Here is a 14875-nt window from a genome sequence, read left to right as displayed (position 1 = left end):
AGTATATTCAATTTGTATGTTATTGAATATGTAATGCAACATAGGAGTATCATTTTTTTATAGTTAACATTCCTAAAATATTTCCAAAAAACATTCTACATGGAGTATAACTGATAACTGTATAGATTTTAATTTTAACAAAGGATCTCAACAAAATCCTTGCGTATATTCATTTGTTGAAATTTGCATGGAACGTGTAAAAATATCTCCAATCATGTACACTACACTTAAATACTCCCTCCGTTCCCTCATAGTTGAGGCGAAATTTTTCGGCACGAAGTTTAAGAAAGAAATGTTGAGTGTGTTAAATAAATAGATAAAAAAGTAAGAAAAAGAAAAGGTAGAGAGAATAAAGTAAAAAGTGAATAAAGTAGAGAGAATAAGGTAAGAGAGAGTAAAGTAAGAAAGAGAAAAAACTTACTATAAATGAAAATGACTCAACTATGAGGGAACGGAGGGAGTATATTTTAGTTTTAGTTTAAATACCACAACAAATATAGTGGTTTTACTCCAACTATTTACACTAACTCAATCATTAACTCAAACTTAAATGAATATCTCTATCCACTATCTATGTTTACTCAGAAAAGTTGAAAAAGTGTTTAAGATTTATTTTATGGGTAAATCTAAGGATATGTTATATTTTACTCAAAAATCTGACATGAGATTGATTTTAGAGTACTATTGAAGCTAGCTATTTATTTAATTTTTGGTTTTAGAATCCTATTAGAGTTAATTATTTGTTTAATTTTTAGTTTTATTGAAAATAGTCTAATATGCAAGTACTTATGCCAACTAATGTATGATGACATAAGTTCATTGTGAATTAATTTATCTTCAAATAAGTGTACCATTTTTAAGTTTTCTGGGTATATAATGACGTGTGGAATTGTGAATTACGTAATCTTCGAATAAGTGTACTATTTTAATGTTTTCGGGTCAAATTATATATAATGGTACGGAGAAGTGATCAATTGCTAACTTATTATTTAATTGTTAATTATAATTAATTTAAGGTTATGGGATTTTAGAAAATGTGTGGTCTATAATTTGCCAAGTGTAATTTTTATTTTTATTAATTAAATTGAAAAAGATAAAAAAAAAACTCCAAATTAGGGTATTGGATGAAAATGTCAATATAGTGTTCCAAAAATATCAACTCAATGCTTTGAGAATGTCAACACAATGCTTTAAGAATGTTAACTCATTGCTTATATTGACATTCTACATGTATTATATTGACATATTTTATATAGTATGTTAACATTTCTGCTTGTACGAAAAAATTAAAAAATTTTGATTTTTTTTTCAAATTTTGACGTCGGAACATATGCATGTATGATATCGTTGGAATCCTTATGAAATTATCTTTAATTTGATATATGTTATACAAATTTAAAGTTTTAGGATTTCTTTTAAAAGTTAGTTATAACTAAACATGTAGTTAATTGATATTAATACACCTATTGATATTTTTTTGGAATTAATCATATGGTCTTATTGACGTTTTTTGTTGATCGTATTGACATTTAGGGATTAATGATCTAAGCCCTTAATTTGAAAATCTAATGGTTATTATTTAGTTGTAGTTAGCAATTAAGTTATGAGTTAGCAATATAACACTCCCCACGTGGAATGACATTATACAGGCCTTCAATTTTTTTCATCAAATTTTAATGAGATTCAATCGTAGTTTGAAAATCAATAGGAAAAATATGAGGTCCAACCTGATTGGAAATTCCCCCACGATGCCTGATTTGTGAGAAATCGCAGAAGGAATCACCTCATCCATTGTATACTATATTTCATAATACATTATTAAAAAGTTGACAAATAGATCTTATTTTATGGAAAGTAAAGTTGTTTCCAATATAACATTTCCACTTAATTAAAGAAATTTAAACTACACCAAATATACAAAACGTATATATTTAAATCAATTCCAGTTAATTATGCTTAATTTTAATTAAAAAAAAAGTAACGTTGGATCACATTTTATAGAATGAAAAGTTATTTCAAATAATTTTTCTTGCACTTCGTTTCTACGCTTCTTTTAGTTTCACTAATTCTCAATATATTTTAATAACTAATCTTGTTCTTTTCAAAAGTTATCTCCTCGTAATTTTGTTAGCTGCTATATCAATAATATATTTGTCTATTAATTTTTATGTATTTTATATAAAAAAAAAACATGGCAATTAGTATTAACAACATTAGTCCATACATTAGTAATTTTTGTATCATGAAATAAGTACAAATATAGCAGGAATATAAAAATCAAAATCAAAATATCATAAAAAGAAAAAATTATTGGAAAAACTTCAAGTAACAAGAAAGAAAATAGTAGTACTAAAAAGTAGAAAAATATTTAATATACAAAATTTTAAAGGTTCATAATTTATTTATTACAAACATAGCTTCTGCATATAATATGTTTGTATCAAACGATCACATTTGAGTTCTAAAAAAAACACAATATCAAGATAATAAAATTGATTGGAATTACTTTGTTTTGTTTATTAAAATTAAGCATAATTAACTGAAATTGATTTCAATAAATACGTTTTTGATATTTAGTGTAGTTTAATTTCTTTACTTAAGTGGAGAGGTTATATTGGAAATAACTTTTCTTTCCATAAAATAAGATCCATTTGTCAATTTTTTTAATAGTGTATTATGAAATGTAGTATACAATGCATGAGGTGATCCCTTCCGAAGAAATCGTTGCTGACGTGGCCGGTGGAACGTCAACAAAGCATCCGACCATTTGTTATATATATCGGGGTTGCGTTAGTGTGCTAACTAATTTACAGTAATAACTAATAACTTTCAATTTTATGTATTAAAAATATCAAAAAAAAAACATAATTATATCAATGCAACATGTAAATTTAAATATCAAAACAATCAACATAAGAATATTGATAAATTTATGTATTTGTATTAATATTTTTAATATATAAAATTAATATTAATTATTAGTTATTACTATAAATTATTTAGTACATTATCACACCCCTATATCAAGGGATTGCATCCGGAGACCGAAAGATGCGAAAGAAATACTAGTACCGAGCATGTTTTTTAATCGAAAGATGTAGAAAATGCTCATAACAATGCAAGTTTAGTGAAATATTTAATTATTTTTAATGAATTGACATCTAAACCACTTAGATAGCACATCATTAATTTACAACATGTGGGAGATCATAATAACTTCTTGGGGCGCAATCAAACAATGTTAAACCTTGTAATTTTTCTTAATTTTCATAATTACTATGATAGGGCCAAATTAATTAAATTTTATTATTTTCCGAATGTTTATTTGCAAGTCATAAGTTCTAGTATTATCATAATTCCTAACCCATAAGGTTGTATGATTGCAAAAATCCAACTTAACCCAATCGAATTTTGGATTGGTCTCATTTTTGGTTGCGATTTGATTTATTAGTAAAAAATAATAATAATAATAATAATAATAATAATAATAATAATAATAATAATAATAATAATAATAATAATAATAATAATAATAAAAGGTCATAATTGTGTCGTCGGAATATCAAAGCTGCAGTCTTCACCCAAATCCGTTTTCTCCAGCAGATTCGTAGTTTCTCTATCTACAGGTGCTTACACTACTCCAATCTCTCTGATTTCTTCCTTTTTAACTGTCCCGGTTTTGCTCAACCTTCTCAATTTGCGATCATGGTCGATTTCTGCAATTGTCGGATGGTTAGATCTGTTGTAGTGCTAGAGCAAATTTCTCGTTCCATTGACCGGTATTTGCAGATCGTGTTGTGATATACACGTCTTTCTGTTAATTAGGCTGCCTGTGTTGATTCTCCAGTTTAACCTTGTTTGCTAGGTGTGCGATTTGAGTATGGAATTAGGCAGTGGTGATCGTTTGAATCATTAGTATTGCGATCTTTAAGTTTTTATTGTGTAGTGATCGATTTTTGGCCTAAATGAATCCATGATTTGGAGATCGCATTAGAGTAGAGCTGTTGGCTTCCACTAAATTGAGTAGAGAGGAGGTAATGAGGTGAGGTTTAAATTGGATTAATAAGATTGGGATCTGTTGTGATTCTTAGTTTTCAGATAATGCGTGAATCTGTGTGAGATATCCAGTGGCTCTTGGATTTGCTGTTTACTGAAATTTTTGTATTGAAGGGTTTTCAGTTCAATGAATAAAAAAATGATTATTAAGTTAGTTAGGGTTATTCTGTTCAATGAAAATCTAATGATTAAGTTAGTTGTATTAGTTGAAACTAATTGTTTCCTAACTCAGTTCACTTAATCATAATCGCCTTCTAGATCAGTGTTATGTCTTCTTAATTTGAACAATCATGTGGGGTTTCATAACTTGGAACTTCATGAAGGTTGATTTGTTTTGTAGTATGTGCACGTTTGAAATGAAGTTGTTTACTTTCAGTTTTGTGATTTCCCACTGTTGATGCTTTGGCATCATATTGATGCGAGTTTAATTTGTTTACGTCATTTTATCTCTGCAGCCTCGTTTGAATCACCTTCGACATGGCCTCCAGTAGCCAGAATGGAATTCAACTCTTGCTAGCTGCAGAACAAGAGGCTCAGCACATTGTCAATGCTGCTCGAACTGGTGATGATTTTTTACCCAGGAATTCATGTTTAAATGTGCTTTCTTGTTTTACTTCGTTTGATACCTAGGATAGGAACCCTACGAACCCATAGGCTGTAAAATCTGATGATGATGTGACTCTGCAAAGTCCAATTTAGGATTTATTTCTCTAACAAATAAATAGTTAAATACCCCCCTTCTTGCATCCCTCCCATGGTTGGGGCTTGGGAGGATTGGAGGGATATAGGGGTAGATGACATGGTCCCGGGCAAATGTTCCTTAAGTTTATATGCTGTGCCTTGTCTTAAAAACACATTACATTTGTGTGCTGAACTGCTCATAGAATGAGTCTCACTTTTATCTATGTGTGCTTTGGCTATCATGAGCAGCCAAACAAGCCAGACTTAAACAGGCAAAAGAGGAGGCCGAGAAGGAAATTGCTGAATTCCGTGCTCAAATGGAGGCTGAATATCAAAGTAAAGTCGCTGAGGTAATACTTGAATTGGCATATGACACGATATTGTATTTCATTAGTCCCGTTAATCAATCTTCTTCACTAGGAAGTTGTGCTCAACACATTAGAACTCATGCTTGCATGGTAGCACAGTACTCACATTCAAAGAAAAACTCTTATCTGTTTGGTTGAACTGTTTCTCCTTCATGTGTACAGAGCAGTGGAGACTCGGGTGCTAATGTGAAGCGTCTTGAAGCAGAAACGGATGGAAAGATCCACCACCTGAAGGAAGAAGCTTCCAGAATCTCCCCTGACGTTGTCTCCATGCTTCTGAGGCAAGTGACTACAGTAAAGAACTAGGTATTGGTTGAGCTGCGGCTATGTTGTCCCGTGCTGACCCTGATACCCCGGAATATATGTTGGTTCGACTTGTTATTTACTATTGTTTTATTTGGTGTTCCTCAATTTGATTCCTTGTTATCGAATAAAGCTGTGAGAGTTTGTGCTCAACTGCAAAATTTGTTACTTGACTTTCTTTCCCTTGAGGTATTTCCAGCTTCATGCTAAATTATTATACGTAAACAGATACTTGAAATTTTTGGTATCATTTTTTTTATAATTGAGTTCTTAGATATTTCCACATTGGGTCCTTGGAACTTTAAGTAATTGTGTTATTGAACTTTTATTCTTTGAGGTTAGATCATTGACATTCGGGAAAATACTTTGTTTTCTTGGTATAACCATTTCAATATCCTCACGAGGTTCCAAATTTGGTACTGAAATTATAAAAAATTGACATGACGCATTAAATTAGTTTTATTAATGATGTAAAACATGAAAGCTAGCAATGAACAGACATGTTGTTAGAAACAGGACATGTCATTTGAGCGTGTAACTCCACGGTTCTCTTGGAATAACAGCACAACCATTAAAGAAAAGAGTAGCATGCTAGTTTTCAAAACAAAAATAAAAAACAAAGAGATGAAAAGATTCAAACTCGAGTCCCATGTAAGGAATCATAACACAACTTGCAATCTTCAAGTAATGGACTTTGAGAGTTGCACAAACGATGAAAGTATGATAAATCGGGCATAGACAAAATATGACATTTTTTCTTAGATTTGTTATTATAGCAATAAACTATTATTAATATCATCTGTCACATTATTGTGTATTTCTCCTGAAAAGAGTTGAATGTGATATTGCGAAAATTGCAAACTTCACACTCCTTTATAAATCATTTTTTGATAAAATGAGGGATAAATTAGAATATGACAATTAAACTTGGAATCTGTGGAATGGGCCGTGAGAGCCTAATCTTCAGACGGCCCAAGTGCCATTGGAATTTCTGATATTGAATTGTTAAAGATGAATAATAAATAAATGTAACAATAATTTAAAATGAAAAAGGAAAGCGAGAACGAATTCGTCTTCTTCAGCGTGCGTACGTAGAAATTATTTAATACAGAAAGGGCAGTGGGGAAAGAGCCAGAGGTGAATTTTCTGCGAATTTGATCTATGGCGTTGTCTAGGCTACGGCACCCGGTGATCTCGCGTGCTCCGTCTCTAATCAGAGCTCGCTTCCTTTCTCTATCACCTGCCCATTCATTTCTCAATCGGTAATTCTTAATTTTTGTTTATTCGGTTTAGCGCTGAATTTGGATGAACTTAATTTCGGTTGATTTGATAGTATCGTGATTTTTTATCCGATCGGAACTAGATGCAACGTTGTTTCGGAAAATATTGAGTGGTTCTGTGGTTGGTGAAGCTGTCAAATGCGGCGGCATTGGAATTAATCGATTGGAGAAATAAAATGTGGGGAGCAGTAGTTCTGCTGCATTTTGTTTGTTTTTAATGCCTTAGTATGAAATGAAGAATACAATTATGATGAAATGTCAGCTGGTTTATAGCGTTGACACTGTTTTACAGTATTTTGCGAACGTACAATGACAAGCTCGATCTGCATTTTTTGTTGTAATTGACATTATGAAATTTCGGAAGCTAGGAATGTTTTGTGTCCGTGGGCATTGTTCCAAGCCTGGTTAGGCTGTGGTCGTGCCACAAAGAATGATAATACTCAGATGAGTAGCACTGTTTGATGTCTCAGTTTAGATGAGTTGTTGAAGAGGACCAACGTCTTATTCAGAATCATAAGTAGCTCTTTAGTTCAGCTGCTTGCTTTCTGCATTTATACTTGCAAGCACAGATATTTAAAGGTTGTATTGTATCATTGTATGTGCTTCAGGTTCATATGGTTTTAAGACCTGTTATTTAGCCTGAATGCAATAACTGTGCTTTTCCCAAATGTTCATCCTATGTCTCTCAAATTGAATCTAGATGGTTTGACAGAATACCTGGATCATTTCCTATATTCTTCAATCTTCATACTGAATTTTCTGGTCATGTACCAATTTTTGCATTGTTTATCACTTATTGTCGACATATGGTTTGCTGCAGTTCAAGGGGGTCGAATACTGGTCTTGAATTTTCGGAGACTTTGTTAAGGTATGCGTGTAAAGTCTTATCTTAGTTCCTTCTCTTGTTTTTTCTTCCTCAACTTCAACCTGTACTTCATGTTTTTAATTAAACATACTGGTATTTTGATTTTTAAAATTTATTGTTTGTCTCAGCTTTTTTATTTGTGCCTAACCTCATTCATTCTTATTCTATTATAGCTTATGATCTGACTTAGTGCAAGTAATTTCTTAGCTGTCAGTTTCATCTTTGGACAGATTCCTGGATTTTATTTGTTTGTATACTCTAATTAGACGAGTATAAAAGATTATTGACAGCTTTTTAGTATTAGGCCAATTGCCAAAGGAGATCTGTGCTTCCACAGTTCCACTCGCTATTTGCTTGCAGATATGTAATGGGCCTTGGTGCTTTTATAGTTTAACTAGTTTTAAGTGGCTAGGTTTTGTTTTCCTTATTCTTGGTAGGCTTTCATATGGCTATCAGATGGAATTATTTCCATGCATTACTCTGCCAATATTCCAAGTTTGCAGCTTATGCCAATTTAGTTTCCATAGTTAAACTCAGTAGTAGATGTCAATATTCCATCAGCAACCATTGTTTCTGATTCAGTAGTTCTTGTACATTCATTTTTATTGAATCAAATTTGATAATTGAGCCTTGCCAGTCAAAGCGATCAGCTTACATGGCAGTGAAATGAAGAAAATTGGCAACTTTTACCCTAGCATTGGAAAATGTATTCTAACCTTTCTGTCCTGGCATATCCTCCTCGTGGTCTAAAATTGTTCTCTTTCCTGATAAAATATTGCAGGCCAGCATCGATTCCATTATTTAATGGCATTTATGGCGATTCTTCTAAGATTAAGGTTGGCAGCAAAACTGTATTTTAAATATATCTAACCATCTGCACATTTTCTAACATATTCATGGGATGTTTACACTTTACAGGTCAAAATGGGTATCCGCTCCTTTTCATCTTCCGGTATAACTCTTTTCACTCAACTTGAACTTGCTATTTCAAATTTTAAATGACATTCTGGTGTCTGAACTTAATCTAGATGGCTTGGTTAAACTCAATAGCTAATTTACATGGCTTCATCCATCATGTAGTTTTTCCAAGCTTATCGTATGTATCGTATTCGTCCCAGATGTTAATGTAAAACCTTTTATGCTCAATCTTGAAATATGTTAACTCAAAAAATTGTACTGTTAAATATTATCTTGAAAATATAATCAAAATGTTACTTAGTTGCTTCAATGTCTGCTTTTGTACATAATGGTCAAGTTTTATTATTATTTCAGAGATACCTGAGCATACAGTGCTTCAAATGCCAGCTTTGTCACCTACAATGGTAAATGACTGTATGTAATATATATTCGCCATAACACAAAAATGTTTAGCTCTGTCACTGGTGTTTTTATACGCTTTTCCTTTTTTACAGAGTCAAGGTAATATTGTGAAGTGGCTGAAGAAAGAGGGAGATAAGGTCAGTTACAATTACTGTGTCATTCAGATTTTCTTGACACAGAGCATTGTCACTTGCTATGCACACATTTAATGATTAAATACTATGAAAGTTTTAGTGCAGAAATATGTACTCCCTCCGTCCCACTGAAGATGACCCAGTTTTCTTTTTAGTTTGTCCCATTCAAGATGACCCATTACTTAAAATGGAAACCCCTTTATCTCTACTTTATTCTCTCTCTCTTACTTTACTCTCTCATCTAACACACAAAATAAAACTGCATAAAATCCCGTGCCGCCCAAGGAAGGGGTCATCTTCCTTGGGACGGAGGGAGTATAAAATATCTAAGGTAGATGTAAGTTGATTTGACCTGTTTTCTTCTTCTGGATTCAATAGATTCAAGTGGGGGATGTGCTTTGTGAAATTGAGACGGACAAAGCCACTGTGGAATTTGAATCTCTTGAAGAAGGGTAAATTTCTGTAATTGAATCGCCTGTTGCATGTTGAAGAATTGCAGGCTCTGTCTGAAGTCCATTTATTGTTAAATTCATAGTAATTATTATAAGCTCCATTGCATAAGTACTGAGAATGTTGAAATCACTGTCTTATCTCATGATGAACCAATTTGGACTGAAATGGCTGCCCATCATACATCCTATTATGTTGGTTCTGTTATTCATCATTTATAACCATCTTTTGAGTTAATTGCTTTTTGTGCATGTGTTAGTTTCAAGCATATAGTCATAGTGCTCCTTACTTTATGCAGTGGTTAAGTTATGTTGTTCAGGATAGCTTCCCAGTTCCTTTTGGGTTTGTAACTATCTTTGTTTCAATTCTTGTCAGCATGTCCATCAATTGCTATTATTGTTTGGCTGTATTTTGTATGAACTTTAGTTTTCCTTGTATACTAAGAATCACTTCTGTCTTCCTGAAAATGTTTCTGAGTAAATAACTAAATATTATATACTTGCAGGTTTCTGGCTAAGATTCTGGTGCCTGAAGGTTCAAAAGATGTCCCTGTGGGACAGCCTATAGCAGTTACAGTTATGTGCCATAGGCTTCTATATATTTCTTTCTTATTTCTTTTATTAGTTGGAGTAAGACTGAAGGTTTTTCGAATGCCAAATATAATATATGTGTGGGATTGGTCTGAGTACTGCAAATTGCACACTGAAGCTCAACTCAATGACCAAGCCTTGTCCATGGCTTAACTGGGAATCTGGGTTTATCCTGTGTCTTTTTCGTCCACATTATTCAGGACCATCTGTTAAAATTAACCATAAAGCTAAACCCTTTTTCAGTGACCTGAAATTCAGTGTTAGATACATGTTACTTTGAGCGTACTGCTTAGCATGTTTGATGATATTTATTTGGAAGCTTAGTCTTCCTGAATAGGACATCTGTTTTACTGCTTCTGTTTTTTAGGAGAGAGACCTAGTTTGAATAGTGTTACTGGTATCATCTGGTATCACATGACTGATTTTAATCCGGTTACCCAGGTTGAGGATCAAGATGATATAGGTAGCATCCCTGCAACTGTGAGTGGGACAGGAGCGGCAGATAAAACTTCCACTGAACTAGCAACGAAACATGAAGACAACACGCAGGGAGCGAGCTCTGTGAACATCAACACATCTGATCTTCCTCCTCACATTGTCCTTGAAATGCCAGCACTATCGCCTACCATGGTAAGAGCAGCTTTAGCTATCAAGTTTTGTACTATGTTATACTATCATTTTCAATCTTTTTTCAGTGCTAAAGAATGTTCTCGTCTTTACTTTTCTTCTCTTTTATCCACAGAACCAGGGCAATATTGCAAAATGGACGAAAAAAGAAGGTGATAAGGTCAGAAATTTTCTCTCTCGCCTACATAGATCCCATATATATACTGCTTTCTGGTGACATGCCTTTCTGTGCTTGTTGCAGATTGAGGTTGGTGATGTTATTTGTGAAATTGAAACAGACAAAGCAACACTTGAGTTTGAATGTCTTGAAGAAGGGTAATAGAAATGTTTAACTGTATTGGTTCAATGCATAAGAGTTTAGTATCTTGAAACATTTCTGCTGGTCCATGGAAAACATCTGAAGTACCACATGGTTCTGGCAAAATACTGTGGTGACCTCCTCCAATTTATTGTTCTCCATTTGTCCATGAAAAGTATGCACCATTTACAGATTCTAAGAAATAGTTGTTAGATGTTGGTGGATGCGTTTTAGGTGATATAGGGTATAAATGTATCCCATTATGTAGAGAAAGTGTGTTTTTTTGGTAAATAAGAGGTGTTTGTTAAAGTAGAGTGTGGGCTCGTGTCTTTAAAAAGAAAGGTGCATATTTTTGAGGACACCCAATAGAGAATATGGTTACTTTTCATGGATGAAGGGAGTAAGCTTTATTCCTCATTGATGTTTTGGCTCTTTGATTGATCAGTGGGTCATGTACTGCTAAACGTATTTATGTATAAAATTTGAGAGGTTCCTCTATCCTGATGGGAAGTGTTTATGAAGTTTCTTGTCATTCTTATTGTGGTATGGGCTCTATAATGCTTTCAGCCATCATAGTTGGGTCAAATGCTTTTTCACATTAATTTGCATGGAAGTTGGTGTGATTACTACAATCTTTCTTCAAAATTCTTTAATCATTTATTTATTTTCTAAGCATAGGTTTTGCTTGTTGGTTTCAGGTTCCTGGCAAAGATTTTGGCTCCAGAAGGATCAAGAGATGTGGCTGTGGGTCAGCCCATTGCTATAACTGTAAGTACATAATGCTTAGACTTTCACCAAAATCTTTTTCATTTTCTCTGACTGAAAGAAAAGGTGTATTACTGACAATGCTTGATTAACAAGTGATTATAGTTTATTTGGGGATCTGTGTTGCTAGGTTGAGGATAGTAATGACATTGAAGCTGTAAGAACATCTGTAAGCACTGATGTGAGGACCAAAGATGAAAAGCCAGCTCAACAAGTTGGAAAGAAGGATGTCAAACCTCATAAAACAAGTTTTAATAGGATTAGTCCTGCTGCCAGGATGCTAATTTCTGAACACGGGTTAGATGCATCGTCAATAGCATCATCTGGTCCCCGTGGTACTTTGTTGAAAGGGGATGTTTTGGCTGCAATTAAGTCTGGAAAAGTATCCAAAGTATCTGTACCTAAGGAGAAGACTTCATCACCTCAGGCTTCTTCCTCCCTACCAGCAGGATCAAAATCCACAGTACAGGATGTTGCTTATGAAGATCTGCCAAACAGTCAAATTCGCAAGGTGCTGAGCTATCATTTTTTTATGTATACACATAAACAATTCAAGGAGTAATGTTGTCATATCAACCTGAGTGCCTTTCTATGAGTTTAGTTTATAGATTCTTCACTGCTTTAATGTGGAAAGAATATGATATACACAGAAACGTAAACCATCCATGTGACAGATCCATGTAAACTATCCTAAAGTTATCATGCTTGTTTTATACCCATAACAGAAACTTCTCTGGAAACTGGTAGAAGTCTGCTGATATCTGGCTTAGCAAGACAGATGTCTCATTTGATTATCCGGATATACAGTTTCTAGCTTTATTTGTAGGAATTTTTTTGTAAGATTATATAATCATCATGATTTCATATGCACACTATACTGTTTGTTATTGCTGTTACCCATCTTATTGTGATTATAAACAATGTTCCATTGATTGTTTGCAGGTCATAGCAACACGCTTATTGGAATCAAAACAATCAACTCCTCATTTGTATCTATCAACAGGTATCAAATATTCTTATACTATATTTCTCTTTCAGCATTCCATATTGCGGTACATGTGTGGTCTTATTTTGGATACCTTATACCAGATGTTATATTGGATCCTCTTCTCTTATTCAGAAAGGAGCTTAAAGGTAGTGGTTTCAATCTCTGATGTACCTTGTTGTGAAGAGCTTCATTGTGCTCCCTGATCTCACTTTGTTTTGCTTTGCAGCAAAGTATGATGTCAAAGTCTCAGTAAATGACATCGTGATCAAAGCGGTTGCTATTGCATTGAGAAATGTTCCAGAAGCAAATGGTAAGAGGTTTTCCATTTATCACCTGATTTTGGAAAATGGGTCAACTGAAAAGTAAAAGATGGTAAAATGAGTAGAAACTCAGAGAGAGAGGTAGACGTTCTTGGGTATCCGAAGGCTGAATTTATATTTCTTGACTCAGCTTATGATACAGCTTCAACCTTTTATACAAGTTCACTAATGATCTTCTGAAATTATTCTATTACAGCTCTCTAATTATTAACTAACCATGCAGCTTATTGGGATGCCAGCAAAGGGGAAACAGTATTATGCGATTCAGTTGACATATCTATTGCAGTTGCTACAGAGAAGGTATTCTTTGAGATGCCACTTGTTGTTTCTAAACAGCTAACAGCCATCATCTCATGCTTCTCAACATGACATCTTTCCATATTCAGGGATTGATGACTCCAATTGTAAGGAATGCGGACCAAAAATCCATATCATCAATATCCTTAGAGGTGCAACCCTGTAACTTTTTTTTGTCTAAAACGCCCCGCCATTCTGTGGACCAATTTAATGCTATGCTTTATTTTATTTTATTGCACAAAATTTTCTCCTTGCTCAACTTCTGCCATTTTCAAAGGTGAAAGAACTTGCTGAAAAGGCACGGGCTGGGGAGCTCAAGCCAAACGAGTTCCAAGGCGGCACTTTCAGGTGCTTTATTTTATACTTATGTGGTTTTGTGAATATAATGTATTAGTTGTTCCTTTATCTGAACCACCATAAATGTTCCTTGTGCCATGCAGCATTTCGAACTTGGGGATGTATCCTGTTGATAAATTTTGTGCAATTATAAACCCACCTCAGGTTCTCTCTCTCTCTCTCTCACTCACGCACCTTCTATCACTATGTTGTTTCCAAACGTTTATGCTTCAATTGCAACTAATATAGATTATCATACCAGCCATCTGCTTTTTTAAGCAGATAATTTGGAGAACTTGGTCCCCATGTCCCAAACTAACATTTATGTTATTGATTATTATTGTACCTATTTATATACTCTACTATGGATTTGCACTACGTATCATGATAATTAAAGCAATTTTGTTCATGAAGGCTGGTATTCTTGCTGTTGGCCGAGGCAATCAAGTTGTAGAACCAGCTACCGGAGATGATGGTAATACATAAATACATGCAGTTCAATGCAAGATTCTATCAGCTTCACTCCGTAATTCTTAACTCGAAAATTCCTTATTCCAGGGATTGAGAAGCCAGCTGTTGTTACAAAGATGAATGTAACACTGTCTGCTGACCATCGTGTCTTTGATGGCAAAGTTGGAGGTATGTAATGCCAAAGGAATTAAAACTTTTATCTGTGAAACGATGTCTTAGTTGCACTCCCCTCGATAGATTAGTCAGCTGGCTATCACTTTGATCCGACCCTCCTCTTTCTTTCCTGTATTTGATGTAAAATCGGTTTCTCAGGTGCTTTCGTGGCTGCACTACGATCCAATTTCAATGATATCCGAAGGCTTCTTTTATGAAGACGTAGAAGTTATCTTCTCAGAAAACATAACACCATTGAATGGAGAATATCTTAGATCAGAATGATCAAGATCTTCTCCTCGAGCTCGGGTGCTAATTTCTTCACTTTTTTTTTGCGGGATTTGCTTTTCAACATATAAGAGCCATTTTTGGGGCAAAATTTGTTCAAACATTTGGCATTAACTGCTTCTTAGTTTTTGTCATTTCAACTGCACTACGATCTCTTGAGAGAGTGTTTGTTACCTTGAAAACAAGTAAATGTAAAGAATAATCCGATGGGAATTACTTGTCTCTTGTTTCTGCCAATAAATTTGTATCTCCCTTGTTTCTATCTATATTATTGCAACTTAAATT

At 33.9% G+C, this 14875-nt stretch overlaps 2 protein-coding genes across 2 annotated transcripts; both read left to right on the top strand.

The window, feature by feature from the left end:
- The first annotated feature begins 3496 nt into the window (after window positions 1-3496).
- LOC125212010 (V-type proton ATPase subunit G 1-like) lies at window positions 3497-5646 on the top strand. Its single transcript, XM_048112010.1, has 4 exons — window positions 3497-3626; window positions 4512-4618; window positions 4987-5087; window positions 5268-5646. The coding sequence occupies exons 2-4, from the start codon at window positions 4534-4536 to the stop codon at window positions 5409-5411; spliced, it is 330 nt and encodes a 109-aa protein (XP_047967967.1). The 5' UTR covers window positions 3497-3626; window positions 4512-4533; the 3' UTR covers window positions 5412-5646.
- Window positions 5647-6473: 827 nt separating this feature from the next.
- On the top strand, window positions 6474-14854 carry LOC125213679 (dihydrolipoyllysine-residue acetyltransferase component 1 of pyruvate dehydrogenase complex, mitochondrial). Its single transcript, XM_048114349.1, has 23 exons — window positions 6474-6670; window positions 7509-7556; window positions 8335-8389; window positions 8472-8505; window positions 8826-8875; window positions 8966-9010; window positions 9386-9459; window positions 9963-10032; window positions 10489-10677; window positions 10790-10834; window positions 10916-10989; window positions 11671-11740; window positions 11868-12248; window positions 12680-12740; window positions 12827-12871; window positions 12952-13035; window positions 13269-13345; window positions 13432-13494; window positions 13620-13690; window positions 13783-13843; window positions 14093-14153; window positions 14237-14317; window positions 14462-14854. Exons 1-23 carry the CDS (start codon window positions 6570-6572, stop codon window positions 14518-14520), a joined length of 1899 nt encoding a protein of 632 aa, XP_047970306.1. The 5' UTR covers window positions 6474-6569; the 3' UTR covers window positions 14521-14854.
- The last annotated feature ends 21 nt before the right edge of the window (window positions 14855-14875 follow it).

Source organism: Salvia hispanica, chromosome 3, assembly GCF_023119035.1.
Source record: "Salvia hispanica cultivar TCC Black 2014 chromosome 3, UniMelb_Shisp_WGS_1.0, whole genome shotgun sequence".
Taxonomy (NCBI): domain Eukaryota; kingdom Viridiplantae; phylum Streptophyta; class Magnoliopsida; order Lamiales; family Lamiaceae; genus Salvia; species Salvia hispanica.
The sequence above is the reverse complement of the archived record's forward strand: the minus strand, read 5'-3'. Positions and strand labels throughout refer to the sequence as shown.